The 17,718-nt window shown below is 58.3% G+C and overlaps 1 protein-coding gene across 1 annotated transcript; it reads right to left on the bottom strand.

Annotated features, from left to right (window-relative positions):
• On the bottom strand, positions 1 to 17,062 carry NHERF1 (NHERF family PDZ scaffold protein 1). The gene is made up of 6 exons (XM_012778736.3): positions 16,396 to 17,062; positions 5,210 to 5,371; positions 4,247 to 4,400; positions 2,323 to 2,363; positions 1,095 to 1,184; positions 1 to 865 (listed from the first exon to the last, which is right to left on the bottom strand). The coding sequence occupies exons 1-6, from the start codon at positions 16,822 to 16,824 to the stop codon at positions 680 to 682; spliced, it is 1,062 nt and encodes a 353-aa protein (XP_012634190.2). The 5' UTR covers positions 16,825 to 17,062; the 3' UTR covers positions 1 to 679.
• Positions 17,063 to 17,718: the final 656 nt, after the last annotated feature.

Here is a 17,718-nt window from a genome sequence, read left to right as displayed (position 1 = left end):
TTTGGAGGAACCAGTTGCATTTCGGAAGGAGTTTCTTTACAATGGTGGTGCCTGGCTCAGGGATGGGCAGGGGGAAGCCAAACTGTCCCCGGGCTGCCAAAGTCTCTGAGAGTGGGAGTAGAAACAAAAGTTTAAGGCTGAGGCCACTGCTATGCCCTGGATGCAACAATGAGGAAAATCATGTTAATCTAGGAAACAAAAATCCGTCTAGATGCTGTAAAACTGCACTCTTTAAAAAAAAAAATCAAATGAATGAAAATAAGATGCCTAAGCCACAGCCCTCAGGATGATGGACACCCTGTCCACTATGGTTGCTGCAATCAGTTCCTTGATCAGCCCTGGACCCAGCCATCATGTGGGCTCACGAGGGAAGTTTCCCTCTCGCCTGGTCCTGAGATCCTTGCTTGGTGCAGGTCCCAGTGATGTCCCAGGCAGGGTGGCAAGGGCACACCTGGTAGGACCAAGCACTCAGTGAGGAGGAGGGGAACAGAGTCTGCTTTCTGATTGGGGCAGGACAGAAAAACATTTGCCTTCTGTGAGGCAAGGGAAAAACATAGTTCTCTAGAAAAATCAGATTCGTTGTCAAGAAAGGAGATGCTGGTGCTGATTCTTACGTCGATTCGGGGGGGTGACTGGGGAGGAGGGAAAGAGACGGGGTGGGTGGCTGGCGGAAGGGCACTCAGAGGTTGCTGAAGAGTTCGTTTTTCTTGCTCCAGTCCATCTGCGGGGCCCGTTTGCTGCTGCGCTTCTGGTGGGCCCGCTCTTTGGCCACAGCCAGGGGGATGTTGAAGTCCAGAATGGGGTCGGAGGAGGTGGATGAGGTCGCCGTGGAGTCATGTTTCTTGGGGCTGTCTTGGGAATTCGCCTGTAAAGAGGAGGAGGAGGCAGGAGGTGGGGGCCAGTCCATGGTGAGGCTCTCTGGTCCTCAGTCTCAGTGAGGTGGCTCCCCTGGTGCTGTGCCCAGGGAAGCCAGGTCACAAGAACAGAATGCAGCTCAGCATGTGACTTCAAAGGCAGGCTGGTGTGCCAGGAACACAGGGGCCTGGGAATCAGCTTCCTGTAACTGGTCACCACCCCCTGCCCAGCCAGCCTACCTCCTCACTGGTATCGCTGGAGTTGGATCTCGCCAGGGCTGGCCTGGGGCTCTCGGAGGCTGCCTCTGCCAGGGTTTCACGACTGTTCTCCTGGCACAGAGAAGAGGGGTGTGGGTTGGCAGGGGATGGGGCAGGGAAGTCCTATTCAGAGAGGGAGCTCACGAGGCAGGGGGTTGGTCCAGTCTGAGAAGTACCACTTGCCGTGGCATCTACCCCAAATCCCTGGTGCCTGAGTCTGTCAGGGCTCCTCACCAGATTTGTTTTACATTCCTTAAAGGATCAGGGGGCAGCCTGGTTCCACTACCCCAACAGCAGGGACCCAGACCATTGTGGGATTAGCTGAAATTGCTCCCTCTCCCCTGTGTTCCCCAATGTGGCCTCCAAGCACTGAGTAGAGCCTTTTGGGCCAGTGACCAAGGAGAGGCTTCTTGGAGTTGGGGACACCAGGGGCCTCTCTGCTTGGCATGGGGAACACGGTGATACTCCCAAAATCTGCCCACCAGCCTGTGCCTAGACTTCACCCCAGGATTCTTGAAAATAACTCCAAAGCAGCCAAGCAGGCCCTTGAAGGAACAAGGTGGATGGAGAGCATACACCCAAAGATGGGGTGACAAAAGATTCAGAGACCCTCCCCGCCTTGCCGGGTCTTCTGGTAGGAGCTCCTGGGGAAGGGAAACCTTCCAGCAGATCCTGCAGAGAGCTGCTGCTCTGCGGCCTGAGTTGGCTTGTCCCAGAGTGAAGCCTTTGGCTGGGGCATCAGCTTGGCACTCAGCCCCTTCCTGGGTTCCTCCGTGGCTTTAGCTGGCGCCCAGCCCCATCATCTCTTCCCCGGTCTCACCCCCTTCCCTCTGTCCAGGGAGGAGGGGAGGGGCTTTGTTCTTCCAACCCTGGAAGTAGCAGGGGCCCAGCAGCCCGCGGCCAGACACTGAAGCTCTGTTCTTGGGGGGAAGAATGGCCCCTTCTGTACGGTGGGGAGTTGGAGGCGGGGGCTTGTCACCCAGGATGGCGGGCTGCAGAGGGACCCAGCCAGCCCTCTCCCTCCTGACAGCGTTGGTCCTAGGCAGGGGCCATGGGGTACATAGGCGGTTAAATAGCTTAGAGCTGGAACTGGGGCCCCCAAAATTTCAGCCTGCGCTGGACAGCTGTCCTCCCAACCACCCCCACTTCTGACCCGTCTCTGAATCCCAGGATTGAGCGCTGGAGGAGCAGGCAGGGGATCCGCCCTTACCTTCTGTATCTCTCCATTGGTGAAGGGCTCAGGCAGGGGACCTAGGTAAGGGACAGAGCACAGGTGAGTCCAGAATCTGTTCCTGGATCTCGAGCTTTTTTGACTGCAACCACTGTGAGTGCAACTGCCGTTCTGATGACGCAGCACAGATTGTGTAACAAAAGTTTCACACAACAATATTTACCCTTACTACAGTGCAATGCTCTTTGAGATTTTCTGTTTAATTTCACTTAAAAATGGTTATGATAGGACACTGGAATTGGAACCACACCCCAGGTTGTGGTTAGTACCTGCCTCAGCTGGAAGAGAGAACAATCCCAACTCCCACTTGCCAATCTGGAAATGGGGCCAAGAAGGCTCGAGGGCAATGTTCTGGGTGTTCCCTCCCCAAGCCAGTGGCAGGAGAGGCCAAAGGGAGAGAAGATAGGCCTGGGGTCACCCGCACTGGGCTCTGGGTAGAGGCCCCATGTGGCTTCACGGGCGGCTGTCCCATCTCCAAGGACTGGTCAGCCAAGGTGGGTTTCTTCTGAATGCTCAGCTTAAAATTCACGGGCATCTTTTCCCTTGTCCCTGAGCCCTGGGGACAGCCAGGTATAGGTGGCTGGGACCCAGGGACACGCTCCCCCACCCCACCTGAGCCAGCCCCTTCCCCATCAGCTCCAGGCTGTCTCCCAGTGGTCATGGTGGAGCCCTGGCTGCCCCTGAGAGGGGGGCATTCAGGACACCATCCTGGAGACCCACAAGGGACGCTGACCCAGGCTTCTCCCTCTGCAGGTCATCTGGCCAGAGACAAGAGGGAGGAGTGCCCGAGGGCCGAATACCTGGGGGTGAAGGAGTGGGGAAGGATGCTGGTGGAGGCAGGGGGACGGTTCAGCTGTGTCTTCCCTATGCCAGGTCCCCAAGGGCAAGGCTGAGGCTTCTCTGGGCCTTAGTCTCCCTGCACTGAGGAAGGGGATTATCCGAGTTATCTGGTTTCCATGGACTTGGGAAATGGGTAATGTGGAGCCCTACCTCCCATGCCCAGGGTCTGCCAGGGACTTCGAGGAGCCATCCTCTCCTCTAGGAGGCCCCAGGACCCTGGAGCTTGATGCCTCCCCAGTGGGCGCTTCCAGCTAGGATCTGAGTCTGTGCTTTGTGTGAACCCTTCCTGCACATACAGCCTAGGCCCCCGGGGAGGCCTCACCCATTGCTAAGTCCCAAGAGATTCTACCCTCAGAGTGGCCCAGTGAGCAGCCCCCACCTTCTTTAGCGAGTCATCTCCCCAGGGAGAAAGTCCAAACCGGGGCAGAGGGCTGCTTAACCCCTCCCTGCCCTGGTGTAGCAGCCCTGCCCTGTTTGGCTTGGCCTTCGGCAGGGGGAGGTGGCAGGCTTGGCAGAGTAATGGTGGGGGGTGGGGAGGGCAGAGGCCCAGGGACCGAAGGGGGACCCACTACTCTATAGAGCCAGCGAGGCTAGTTTCCAAGACAACCTAAGAGAAGGGAGCCGGAGGCACTGGGCCCCTGTCACTGGACTCTGATCTGACCAGGCAAAGGCTGGAGGCCTCCCCGGAGTTAACCCTTTCCTCATGTCAGCACTGCCCTGAGAACCTGGGTCAGTTCTCTGCCCCGGTGACTGGCTGGGAGCTCAGACCTCCCTTTGGTGCTGCAGCTTCCACCGGGATCAGCGGTCCTGTCTCTCTCCCCATCCCTCATGCCAGCTTAGCCCTGTCACTTGCCATCCTCAGAAACCTGCAGCCAATGCCTACTCCCTGTCCCCACACTAGGCCCCATGCTCCCCTGGCCCACACCTCTGGGTGCCCCGAAGGAGAAGGAGGGAGCATCCTAAGCCTCAACTGGGACACAGCACCGTCTTGAGCACTGGGCACAGCCCTGACTTGGGGACTCCCTGCCCTAGGACAACCCACTGCCCCTTGCCCCCCACTTACCATTCAGGTGCTCCTGAGATGGGATCACTTTGCATTTCTTGAAGAATTCGTCCGTTTCCCTGTCTACCACCAGCAGCTTGGCCTCGTCTCCACCAGCCTTGATGGCAGACACCACGTCCCCATGCTGCTTGCCCTCCATGCAGACCCCGTTCACCTGCGGGGCAGGGGCAGGGGCAGGGGTTACCGGCACAACCCCGGTTCTGGGGCGGGTAGGTGGAGGAGGTCCAATGGTCCTCTGTGTTCTCAGCCAGTTTGCAATCTGGGGGTACTGAGCCCCCTTGTCGGTGGAGTCCTGAACTAGGCCCGTGGTCTTCCCACTTGACAGTCAGCTGGGGAAGCAGGACACGTGGGAGAAGCCAAAGAAAATACTGGGACAAGACTAAACAAACACAGCTGTGAGAAATGGCATGGGAGCGATTCGGAAGGAGGCCCGGGTAGGGCCCTGGCCTTTCTATGTACTTGCTGCCTGGCTTCCCTCTCTGGGCCTTGGTTTTCTCACATGTAAGTTGAGAGGTCTTGGGAGAGCTGATCTCCGGCTCTAAGACTCTGATTCTGGGACCTGCCCAAGCATTTGGTTCACATTTCCTCCCTCGTGAGCACAGCACAAGAGTACAGAATGAGTGTGGCTAAAACCCTAACTCGGGAGAGGGGTTTCATCGCAAGCACCCTCACCCCTGTGCCTGGCAGCAGGGAGGCTCTGGGGGTGGCCTCAACCGTCTCCCTGGGTTGACTGGTGAATCGTGGGCTGCTGAGTGTCTGCCCGGGAGACAGTGGGGGTGAGGAAGGAGTCGTCCATCCATCCACCCACCACCCACCACTCCTCCCTCCCCGTCCTCCCATCCATCCAGCATCTCCGGCTGGCTATGCCCTGGGGGCCAACCGGGCAGCCTAAGTTCGTGCGTATCTGCAGAGAGGTGTCAGGTCAGGAGGGAAGAACCTGGGGAAGAGGTCTAGGAGCATCACCTCTACAATGCGGTCCTGGGCCCGGAGCCCGGAAGCCTCAGCTGGGGAGTCTGGGTCCACCGCTCTGATGAACTGGCCAGGCTTGGACTTGTCGCTGTGCAGATTGAAGCCATAGCCGTTGGCGCCCTTCTTCATGGTACAGAGCCGAGGCCGAAGCTCGCGCTGTGGGATAAAGGAGGATCTGTGCCATTCTGCAACGTCCCAGGTCCTGCCTTCCCTACCTTCTGCCTGACCCGCCTCCCCCACCAAGAAGGGTTCAGATAATGGAAGTTTGCTTACATCATACATGTAATGTGAGAGAATTCTGGGCCCAGGACTTGGAAGACCTGTGTGACACCCAGCATTGCATCAAAGGGGGGTGACCTCTTTGGTGTCCCTGGGCAGGACATGCCCCCTGTCTGCCTTCATTTCCTCTTCTGGCAAATGAGGGGTGGGACCAGGTTAGCGCCCAGGTTCCCTTTGCCTTTTGACAGTCTAAGGTCAATCATATGCTGTTTTGGTTGAGACCTTATCCCCATCAGGGGCTCAGTCTGGCCCCCCTGACGGGGGAGTGGAGCACCCCTGTCAGCCTGGCTGGGTGCCTCAGGCATCACCGGGGACCCCAGCCCCTTTGCACCTGTTCTCTGTTTACTGAAAGCTGGTCAGCATGTTTACAGTAAAGCCTTTCCTCACCTGCGCAAGCTCCTCCTCACCCCCACCGAGCCAAGTGGCCCAGCCAAAATGAGCCAAGTGGCCCAGCCAAAATGCAGCCGGAAGGGGCCAAACAACCAGAAATCTGGTGGGTGGCGCAGTAAGGGGTCCCAAACAGGACAGGGCCATCCTCAGGAGCTCCAGGTCCAGCTGAGGCTAAAGGTGGCAGCAGGACCCCAGAGACCCTGTCGATCCTCAAGGGGCCTGAATGGGGACAGGGCCATGAATTGTCGGGATGGGTCGAAGGAAGCACAATACAGTCTCGGCCTGGAGAGTGAGACCTATCCAAGGGGCAGATCTCCTTAGAGCGCTCAGACGCTCAGCTGACAAAGGTTTTCCACGTGCTTGGTCCAACTAAGCAGCTCAGCCGCCCTAGGACATACAGCACACAGTGGAAGGAATCTGGGTGTGAGTGGCCAGTGCCTGAGCCTAAGGACTTCTTGGGGTCCTGGGGGAGGGCTGCTGGCTGCTGTCCAGCCTGCAGGCCCTGGGTTATCACCCAGCACATCAGGCAATGACCAATGGACAGTCAAGGCCCTGAGCCAGGTTCCAGCTCCCCTGCTGACCAGCGTGTGACTGGGGCAGGTCATTTCCTTCTCAGAGCCTCGGGTTCCTCATTCACAGACCATTCTTACTTCTACCTGCCTCCCGGGGTGGCTGTGCGGCTCAGTGAGATAATTCACATACGTGGAAACTCGTTCTCACTGTAATTCCCTGCCTGCGCTCCTAGACTTTGCCATTGTTGTTCATAGTAATGAACAGTCCTGTTAAGCTGAGAAGTGAGATTGTGGGGGAGGGTGAGGTGCCAGGTAGCTGTGAAGCCCAAATCCCCAGCTGGGAGTGGAGAAGGCAAGGGAGGGTGGGAAGGAGCAGCAGAGGGCTTAGGGGCCTGTGCCCCAACTTGCCAGCCCCAGGAGGCAGCCGCCACCTGCAGGAGACTCAATCCCCTTTGCCCAGCCCTTCCGCTCTCTGGGGTGGGGGTGGCTGGAGGGTGGCTTTGCCTTCCTTTAAATGCTTGGGCAGGTCTTTCCTGCCTGTGCTTCAGGATGTTGTTGGGAGTGTGGGGAGGCCAAGACAGTTAGGAGGGGTGACAGTGGGCCTTGCCTGGCGCCAATTACCCAAATCCAGGCTCAGGCCACTCCCTGCCAACAATGACCAAGGCATCTGAGTGAGCAGTAAAAAAGTAAGCAGTCCACAGGGGCTTGGGAACCCAGAAGCCAGGGCGAACGCAGCCAAGTTCTCCTTGGCCCCATCCCACGCCTCACTGCAGGCCCACTCCCAGCTCACATCAGCCACCCCTCCCGCAGTGGCTGCGCTCCCACAGCCCTCGGGGATCTTGTTCCGGGAGTGAGGCTCTTCTCCCCTCCAGCTAATCCCTCCACAAAGTGCCCAGCCTCCTCCCCCAGGCCGCCCAGGTGAGCAGGAACAGGTCTGACCAGTTGCCACTACCAGGACAGGCTCAGCTTTCGGCCTCAGCCAGTCACAACTTGGGCCTTCACCCAGACAAAGAGGGGAGGTGGATCTTGGGGACAGGCAAGGGCAGTGCCAAAGCTCTGCTCCTCCCCACCTCCCCCCAGGGGATCCTCCCCTCCAGAGTACCTTCCCATAGCAACCTGGCCAGGGCTTGTCAGCTCTATGTTGAGAGGAAACTGAGGCTCAGAGATGGCAAGCCCGCTGCCCAACATCACACAGCCAGAACTCCAACCCAGTCTGTGACTTGGAACCCACAGTTTCTTCTATCACACTGCAGGCCGGTCATTGAGGATCCTGGTCCAGATTAGGCAAGGCATGTGGAGCTGAGGCCAGGGCAGGAGCCGGGTGGAGGAGAGCAGATGGGCTCTCCCCCCAGTACTGGCTGCAGCCTCTGCCGAGAGGTGGAGAAACCACAGCCTTCCTTCCGGGCACTCAGGGCCTCCCGCAGCCGGGGCTCTGGCCTGAGCTGAAGGATAAAGCTTGGCATGGCTGAGGGGGCAGCAGACACGCCGGGGCTGGGGCCCTGGGTGCTCCCCTGGTGGGCGGGGCTGTGCTGGCTGCCCCTGGGAGCCCACCCTTCAGCCCAGGTCTCTGTGCTGCAGCTTCCCTTACTGGTGCTCAGCAAGCTTCGCCCCAGCACCCCTTGCCTGGTGACATGTCCCCAAAGCTCCAGGGTCTACTTTGAGCCTTGCCCCCCTCTGCCGGCACCAAGCCATGAGGAGGCCGAGGGGCTCAGGTGCCCACTGCTCCCTTCCCCTGCACTGGGACCCGCTCCACTGCCCTCTGGGTGTGAGTCTGCGGTGGCACACAGGGCGAGGGGAAGCCCCAGGCACCCCGCTTCCCCACAGCATTCAGACATCTACAAGGCACCACAGGGCCCTGTTGAGCTGCCCCCTTCTCACAGGGAGCCGTGGGGGCTTCCCACTCTTCCAAGGAGACCAGCCTTGTTTCTCCACACCCCTCCCGCAGCAGGAGCCACCCAGCTGTCTCCAGGTGTCACTGCCGCTGCTGAGTCAGCAGTCAAGCAGGCCCCACCTGCCTGGGTGGAGGCGGGTGCTAACAGGAGGAGTCCCCTGGGGATCTGTGAGGCCTTGCAGGGAGAGGTGGGGAGGGGCTCAGCCACCATTGCTCCAGGACCCTCAAGCACCATGCTGGGGCAGGGCCTGGGCTCTGCCTCTGGGGAAAGGGGGCGTGTGGGAGTGAAGTCCGGGCCATCTTGGGCTCAGTGTGTGGCCTCCAGAACCTCAGGAAGGGCCTCTTGTCATGGTGCAGCTACATAGCATGGGGGGAGGGAGGGGACTTCAGGGGTACATGGCCCGGGAGTCTGTTCAGAGCTTCCCAATAATTATATTCCAGAGGGCAAGGTGGGAACCCTAGTGATGACAAGGGCCCAGATTGAACCCCAAGGACAAATCAGGATCTGCTGCTGGGAGAGGAGACAGCCAACGGGAGGGAACATGAGACAATGGTGGTCCATGCAGTGCAGCTGGGCTGGGGTGGCTCTGGGCTACACAAGCCCAAGTCTCTCACTTGCCAACAGTGTGGCCGCTAGGAGAGCTGCCTCCAGACCCTTCTCCCGGTTCCCCATCCCCCACAGGTGCTCAGGCTCCTTTTCCCCAGGGAGCCCAGCCCCACCCAAGTGGCCGCCCCATCACCTCCACCCACGCAGCCCAGGGAGCGGATGGCGGGCACGGAATTCAATAGGCGCCACCAGCAGCCACCTGGAAAGCTGGGGAAAGGCGATACCTAATCCCAGTGACTGTCTCTGGGGAGCAGGCCCAGGGCCGCTCCCTGCTCCTCACTGGGGAAGGCTCTGGGGCGTCTGGGGGCCAACGCCCCACTGGGCCCAGCCCCTCCTAGACTGATGCCATGGTGATGGGCCCCACAGAAACAGCCAGGCCGCTTCCCCACTTCCTGCAGGCCAGCCAGCTCGGGGCCCCAGAGGAGAGGGGCTGGAGGGGCAGGAAAACCACCAGGGAGGCTAGGGGAAAAATCGAACTGACCCCCACCTCCCAAGAATGCCCCTCCTAGCCCAGCCCTGGGCTCATCTATGCAAATAAGAACATAAGACCTGTGCCCTGATGCCCCATACATGGAAATCAGCCCCAACAACAGGCTGGAGGGAGTGGGGGCAGGGAAGAAGAGTCTGGCTGTTCTGTGGGGCTGGGGGTAGGGTCCGTGGGGGATAGTAAGAGCCACGGCTGCTCTGGGGGCAGCTCGGTTGGTTGCACGGATTCTGAGGACACAGGTTTGGGCACGGTGCCGGCTCTTCAGGGAAGCCAGCGTGGAGAGAGCTGGCCCTGCCTGGGGGTGCATGTGACTGGGCAGCATAGCCGCATTGTCCTTTAAGCAGCTGGGAAGTGACTGGGGCTCAGAGCACCTTCAGGCTGAGGTGCAGTGGGCTTGGCTGCCACTGACCCCATGCCCAGTGGCCCTGATGTCACCTCATTTTACCCTACAGGACTCTCTCCCTCCCCCTCTATACTCCAGGTCTGTACAGGCTGAGGAATGCTGGGACACCTCCATTTGCAAAAAAGGGTGCCACTCCTAGCCCTTGGCCTTGCACTTCCCATTTCTCAGTGGGAAAGGCTTTTCCTGGAGCCTGGCGGGGCAGGAACCAGGAGGGAGACATAACCTAAAGTGGGGGCTGCATCTCCAACACCCCCAGGACTCAGGGGCCCTGTGCCAGGTTTTCCCTCTGGCTAGTCATCTCTTCTGCCAGTGCCAGCCACAGAGACCCACGGGGGCAGGAGGGGGCAGAGTCTGGCTCAGGTCTCCCCAGGGCTGGGCAGGCCTGGGACGGAGCACAGGCTGGTACCTGGGCTGCCGCCTGGCTGGACACCATCCAGGGCTGGCAGCCCCATGCCTTCCTCCTGCCCTGCAGGCACCCCACCGCCATCCCTCCTCATCCCTCACCCTCTTCCCAGAAGTCTCTGGATTTAACTCCTACAGGCTGTCCCAAGAAGCTATGGAAGAACCTTTAAGCAGCTTGTGAGACTGTAACAGCTACCATTTGCTGAACACCTGCTCCGTGCCACTGCACTAAGGGTTTTAAATGCATTTTCTCATTAAAACCCAGTTACAACCATGCAGGGAGGTATTACTGCCTGCATTTCACAGATGAGGAAACGCGGGTTCAAAAAGATGGAGCGAATTGCCCAAGTACACACAGCTGAAAGGAGAAAGCAGGATTTGAACTCGGATCTAGAGCAGTGCTGTCCAACAGAAACAGAAAGCCAGCCATGTGTGAAATTTAAATTTTTCTAGTAGCCACATTAAACAGTAAAAAGACATAAGGGAAATCAATTTTAATATTTTAACACAATGTGTCCAAAATATCATCAATTTATCATGTAATCTATTTTTTGAAATTGGGATATCTTACATCCTTTTATTTGCACCATGTCTTCACAACCTGGGGTGCATTTTACGCATACAGCACACTCCATTTGGACGAGCTCAATTCAAGTGCCCAAGAGCCTCGCGCGCCCAGTGGCTGCCACCCCAGCCGGCACAGACCCAGAGGTCTCACTCCCAGCCACTGTGCTGTTGGAGGCAGCCCCAAACATGCTCCTCTAAACCTGCCCCGACCTTCCAACAAATGGGAGAGGCTGGAGCCTTTGTCTCGGAGGAGGCAGAGCTCTGGGTCATGCAGGAGTGAGTGGGGCTTGAACGTGGCAAATGTTCTCTGTGCCGTTCCCACACGATCCGGAGGTGACCTGGACCTCAGGGAATACAGATTCCCTTGTACCAGTGTACCACTTGTCCTTTTCTAGGACACAGGAACCTAAACATTGCCTAGGAGTCTGGGGACATGCTGAATTGTCCTACCATGAGGGGAAGGAAGCTCAACAGTCAAAAACGGCCTCCGAGGGCGGCGCTCTATGTGCAGTGTCAGCAAGGGCAGGCTCAGGGGTGGTGTGTTGGGGTGTGTGGGGGTGAGGGTAGGGTAGAGACTTGGTTACCAGACTCCTGGCCCCGCCCATCACAGCGTGAGAAGGGGTGGGGACAGGAGCCTGCTGCCTCTTCTGGGCTGAGGCTTCCCATCAGGGCTGCGGGCCTTGAAGGATGCCCTGCTGGAGGCACCAGTGCCTGGAAGCCCTAGGCCAAACTAGCCACCTGGACCTTTGCCGGAAGCTGGTTCCAGCAGCCTGAATTCATGCCACTGTGATGGCCCTGGTATGGCTCAGAATGTGATGGGCAGAAACACTTGGCAGAGAATCATGCTTTCAAGCACAACCCACCCGTTTGGCCTTTAAGACACTGGAGTCAGAGAGTGGAGTTCCAAGACACACCCCTGCTCTGTGGTAGTAAAGGTCACCGGCTGAGTCCTAGGGCTGGCCACCTTCACTGACAGAGCCTCAGCCTCCAGAGAATGGGGCCAATGTCTGCCTCATGGTGGGCATGTGTATTAAGTGAGATAAGGCATGTGTAGGACTTAGCACTTGCCAGATACTGAACACTTACTATCAGCTTGCATAATGGAGACACCACCACCTAATTGGCAGGGTTGTCAGAGGGGATCAATGAATTATGTGTTGATGTCTTTATGGCATAGGCTGAGTAACTGTAGGCACAATGCGAATTTGAGTTTCCTTCTAGGTAGGACCACTCTATCTTAGAGTGACAAAAGCAGAGGACACCTACTGTGGGGGTCCAGAGCTCTGGTTCCTCACAATAAAGAGGCCTGCGGCACAGACAAGACCTTGGCTGAGTTCCTTGTCCCTAAGTACTCCCCCATGTTCCCAGGGACCCCTGGGTGGGAAGTCTGGGGAAGCGGAGAAGGGTCATCATCTGGACACACGGGGTTCTTTGAAAAGGCAGTTCCTCTCTACCCGAAGGTAAGAACCAGGGGCTGCCCTGTTTTGCCAGGATCCCAAATATGTGACTTAAGAGGAGGAACCAACACACAATCAATCGCATAGCTTGTCCATTTCAAATCCAAACACCCAGCAGCTCAAACTGTGGTCTGCCCTACCAAAGTTCCAACTTGGTGGGTGTGAAGTGGCCTGCCTGCTTTGAGAAAGAGGCTGGTAGCCTGCCAGCTAACTGTGCCCACCCACCTACCTTGCTATCTGCACTGTCTCTGCTCCTGGGGTCAAGGTGTCAGGGCTGGCAGGAACCACTGCAAGCCAGGCGCTTTCACTTACACACCTATCATCTTATCCATCCTATCGAATCTTCTCAACAACCCTGTGGAGGGGAGGTGTTGGTGTCCCCATTTCACAGAGGTGGAAGCTGAGGCTTAAAATGAACTGCTAAGGTCCCAGAGCCAGCAAGTGGCAGAGCTAGGATTTAAACAGTGATCTGGGTAATCCCAAAGGCCAGACTTTTGGCTTCTAATCAATTTTTTTTTTTTTTTTGAGACAGAGTCTTGCTCTGTTGCCTGGGCTAGAGTAGAGTGCCGTGGCGTCAGGCTAGCTCACAGAAACCTCAAACTCCTGGGCTCAAGCGATCCTCCTGCCTCCCGAGTAGCTGGGACTACAGGCATGCGCCATCATGCCCGGCTCATTTTTTCTATATATTTTTAGTTGTCCAAATAATTTCTATTTTTAGTAGAGGCAGGGTCTTGCTCTTGCTCAGGCTGGTCTTGAACTCCTGACCTTGAGCGATCCACCCGCCTCGGCCTCCCAGAGTGCTAAGATTACAGGCGTGTCTAATCTTAAAATGGAAGCTGCTAGCAGGCAGAACAGAAGAGTGGGTAGGTTCTATCTGGAATTCCAACTCTGGGCGTGTAGGAGGCACACACATAGGCCAAGGTGTGCTGGGCTGCGGTGAATGAGGACAAAGGTTCCTGACAGCTGTTATATATTCATTCATTAATTCAAAAAGTATTTATGGAGTGCTCCCTCCCATGTGCTGGGCACAGCACTGAGAGTATAAACACAAATAAGCCACGGTTGTTGCCCTCGGGGCTTACCATGTAGTGGAATAGGAGGTCATGAACAGATGATTAAAATATTGTGTGTTCAGGGAGATAAAAGACGTAAGGACAAAGAGAAGGAGGCAAGGAAGAGCCAGCTCTGCCCCATGGGAATGGCTCTGGGAGGTCAGTGGTCTTGCAGAGTGTGAAGAAGGGGACAGAGGGTTTCCAGACTAGAGAATGTTAGGGTGTGACGGCTTAGAGGCTGTGGCCTGCTACAGGGGAATTCGGACACTCGGTATGATTTGGAGAGTTAGGGGCCAGTGGCGGGATTGGATGGCCAGATTGGGAAGGGCCATGGAACAACATACAATTCCTGATGGGCGGCGACCATCGATCGGGCACATACTGAGTGTCAGGCTTGGCCACAGCTGCACTTGCCCAACTAGGGAGGCAGACCGAGTGCTAGCTGCCCATGGGTGGGTATGTGACAATGACTGTGAAATATTTATTAATTGCTAACACCACAACCAACGTTTACTGAGCACCTGGTCAGTGCCAGGCACGGAGCTACTGCTTTACATGCGTCTTCATGTAATCCCGGGGTAGCTATCACCCGCAACTTACACAACAGGAAGTGGAGGCTTACAGAAGTGAAGCAACTTGGCTGAAGGCAGCCGCTAGTTCAGCTGAGCTGGCTCAGGCCTGCCCTGAGGGCCCAAGCTCAAGGGTTTGGGTCTTGGGGGAAGGGGGCTTTAAGCAGCGGAGCACCAGGGCGGGTGTGCCGCTCCTGTGTCCCCATGGGTGGATGTGGGGAAAGCTCCCAACAAAGCGGGTGGGCAGAGCGGGCAGTATGACAGTCTGCCTCCTCAGGCCTAGGCTGACTGGCACTCTCAGCCTCCGCCCGGTACCATTCTGCCTTCCGCTGCTTCCCAGAGAGGTGGCCCACCCTTCTGCACGGTTCTTTTCCACTTGGAACTAATGAAGCTAAGGGAACAGACCCACTTGCACACAAATTCAGGCTAACGCTAATTAGCAAATCTCAATTAGATGTTTTGAATAGGAAAGAGATGTGTTTTAGGAAAAAAACCCAACCCTTACAATGTTCATTAACACTTTTTTGCAACAATAGGCGGTCAACCACGAGCTCACCCAATCAGATTATGGCAATTCTCTATCAGAGGGACTTCACTGTTCTGACAGGCTATGAATAAGGTGGCCGGAGTTGGTCGCACAGAGCTGGGATTCAAATGCCTGGACATAAAGGGGTGCAATCTAGCACGTAGCAGCGGCTTGAGTGCTTCCTATTATTGCTGTGATTCTAGAGAAGGCAGGAACCGTGTCACCAATGCCAATTTACAGATGGGAAAACTAAAGCTCAGAGAAGGACCGTGACTTGCCTGGTGATGGTGTTCCCAGGATTCACTGGAGGTGGTTCCTAATGAAGTGTACACACACACACACACACACACACACACACACACACACACACGTAGATGTCACAGAACCACCTGGGGGGATGGCATTCTGTGCTCACCCAGGAAGACCAAGCCTGCTGCCTTTGAGCGCATGAGCCATGTCAGGTCTCCAAGTTAGCCTCCTCCTAGGACCTCTGGCAACTAGCAGCACAACCAAAAGGACAAAGGGAGGAGCTGAATATGACTGTAACTTGGGGGGCGGGTTACTTGTGTGGGTGCCAAAGTCCAAAAAAAAAAAAAAAGGAATGGCAAATCGATGGACTCAGCACAAAGTTCAAACTGCATTTCTGCCTGGGACCAGAGGTCTTCGGTTCCAATTCCCTGGTGTCAACCCCCTGCCAGGGGTGCTCCGGCCCAGTCCCTCCCCTTGTCAGTGCCAGCTAGGCAGGGGCAGGAAGTGGGAGCCTGGCGGCTCTGGCATTCCCGGCACCCAACTCTGGCTGGACAGGGCTCTTGGTGACATCACTTCCTTCACTTCCACCAAACCAGTTGATCCTCTCGGGCTCCACCTTCTACCTTAATGCTGAACGGTGCCCTTTCTCTGTCCAGAGAGGATTCTCTGGCCCCATAGACAGCCCTGACACACGCTACCACTAGGTGCAAGCAGAAGGTGCCCTGGTGTGCCCAGGCCCTGCTCCCCACAGTCTGCACCCTGAGGCTTCCTCACTTCAGTCTCTGGGGACAGGAGGCTCAGCACAACAACTCCTGTTATGCCAGCTGCCCCTCCTGCAGCAGATCCAAACTGGGATCGTCTGGGGAAACACCAAACATAGGCAAAAAGCAACCAGCCTGCTTGCTGTCCAGGCACTGAGTGAGTGTGACAATGCCAGGGCAAGACCACCGGCTCACTGAGCTCTGCTGGGGCTGCATGGCCACGTGCTTCCCTACACTCCCTCCTTTCCCTACCTCCAGCCATCTCTCTCCTCCCCCTTCTCCAAGGTCCTCCCTCCCCCTCCCTGATACGAGCTAGCGCTTACTCCTCACATTCCTGAGAACCGTAAATCCTCCTGGGTGGCACAGCCATCACTCCCGAGATGCCTCTGCCCCTCCTCCCGCACGCCACCCCCACACATCGCCCAGAGATGGTGGGGCTTCCTCTCTTGTAGAAGTCACACTGGAGTTCAGGAGGATGAAGTCCAGCCAGGCTGAAGTTAATGACACACGCCAGCGGGCTGCGGGGGAGTGGGTAGGTGCCGAGCAAGCCTCCCACACCAGAGTTTGCTATTCCTCTAACTTTTTGAAGTCGGGGTCGGGGAGGAAGCTGGCGCCTCTGGGGCGGAGAAGCCCTCTTTCTGGCCCCGCTGCAAGGTGGGGTGGCCAAAAGGGCCCCGGGAAAGGGCGGGATTGGGGGGTTCCGAGGAACGGGAGCAGACCCCAACAGACCGGAGGAAAAAGGGGCTTAGCCCCGCTGCGCTGCCTTCCCAGAGGCCAGGGGACAAGAGGTGCATGCAGCAAAGACGCTCAGCCTCTCCCAGCCTAGCCTGGGGAGGGGGATGGGGTGGCAGGACGTAGTCCCAAGCCTGTGTTCCTACAGCCTGGGCGCCCGGTCGGCGGGCGGAAGCGGTCTCCCTCTCGCGGCTCGAGTTTCAGAAAGACGGCGGGCTTGGGGCTGGATGGCCTGGGCGCCGGGGGGTCTCTCCCGGGTCCTCCTCCCACCCCGCTCCAGCCCGTGCCCGACTTACCCGCTCCGAGTGGCTCTTCTCCAGCTCCGGCGAGGCGGCTTGCTGCTCATTTTCGGCGGCCGGCGGCTCGGCCTGCCCCGACCCCTCCCGGGCGCGGAGCAGCTCCTCCCGGACCTGGATGCCGAGCTTTTGCAGCTGCTGGTCGGTCTCGGGGTCGACCACCAGCAGGCGCACGGCGTTGAGCGCGGCGCGGATGCGGCTCACCACCTGCTGGTGCGTCTCCTTCTCCACGTTCTCGCCATTCACCTCCACCAGCCGGTCCCCGGCCAGCAGCCCCGCCTTCTCGGCCGGCGAGTTGGGCTCCACCAGCCGGATGAACTGGCCCACCTTGCCCTTCTCCCCGTGCAGGTGGAAGCCGTAGCCGTTCGGACCCTTCTCCAGGCAGCACAGCCGGGGCAGGGGCGCCCCGGCCGCCGCGTCCTCGCTCATCTCGCCCTGCTACGGCTCAGCGGCGCGGCGCTGGGGGTCGCTTCGGGGGCCGGGGACTGGACGGGCAGCCTTCCTCCCGGTCCAGCGAACCGGGTGGCGGGAGGGAGCGCGGCAAGGAACCCCCGCGCCGCCGGGCGGGCGGAGCTAGCAGGTGTCCCGGGAACCGCCGGCTGCCGCGAACTGCCAGGAGCCGAAAAAGTAGCGCGAACCAATCCCCGCCCCGCGCGGCGTCTGAGTGCCCCAGATCCCTCCCCGGCGCCTTACCCCCGGGGCGGGGCCTCTCCGAGGGTGTGGACCACCGCAGGCCAATCAGAGACCACGGGCCGGCGCGCTCGGGCCGGGTGAACGTCGCCGGCCAATGGGAGCGCGCGGGGCGGGGCCTGAGCGCGGAGCGGCGCCCCGCGGCGGGCCTGGAAGGAGCGCTCAGGAAGTGGAAGTGTTTGTTACCAAGTGCGGGGTTCGGGGCGGGGCCGGGCGAGTTCCCAGCGCTGGGCGGAGGGGCGCGCAGGCTGCGTCCCAGTTTCGCCCACCTGTGGCGGGGACTGGGGCGTGCCAGTCGTGTAAAGGACCCTAAGGTTTTAACGGCCTTTAGCCAAAGCCGGGTCTCCAGCTCCGACGGAGGGAGAGCGACTGTTGCCGGGGCAACCGCTCCCACTCCCGGGCAGCAAAGGCCCAGCGGTCTTGAGAGTAAGGCAGAGGTCGTCCCCCTCCAGCGGAACAGTTGTTTGAATAAGCGTGTTTTCCTGTTCGTGGAATCACTTTGCGCTGTGCCAGCACTCGCTTATAGGAGGACTCAGCAGAGAGCCTGAGATTTCGCCGCCCACTGAAGGCGGACCACCCAGGGCAATGCCTGGGCAGCCTCAGCTAGACAGGTGGGGCGGGAGAGGCAGGTAA

Source organism: Microcebus murinus, chromosome 18 (genome assembly GCF_040939455.1).
Source record: "Microcebus murinus isolate Inina chromosome 18, M.murinus_Inina_mat1.0, whole genome shotgun sequence".
Classification (NCBI taxonomy): domain Eukaryota; kingdom Metazoa; phylum Chordata; class Mammalia; order Primates; family Cheirogaleidae; genus Microcebus; species Microcebus murinus.
The sequence above is the reverse complement of the archived record's forward strand: the minus strand, read 5'-3'. Positions and strand labels throughout refer to the sequence as shown.

Excerpts from the sequence above, each read along its gene's own strand:
- NHERF1 (XM_012778736.3), bottom strand. The coding sequence starts at position 16,824 with ATGAGCGAGGACGCGGCGGCCGGGGCGCCCCTGCCCCGGCTGTGCTGC. Across the intron at positions 2,364-4,246 it reads ATCTCAGGAGCACCTGAATG|GTCCCCTGCCTGAGCCCTTC; the intron begins GTAAGTGGGGGG and ends TCCCTTACCTAG. Across the intron at positions 866-1,094 it reads CCAGCGATACCAGTGAGGAG|GCGAATTCCCAAGACAGCCC; the intron begins GTAGGCTGGCTG and ends TCCTCTTTACAG.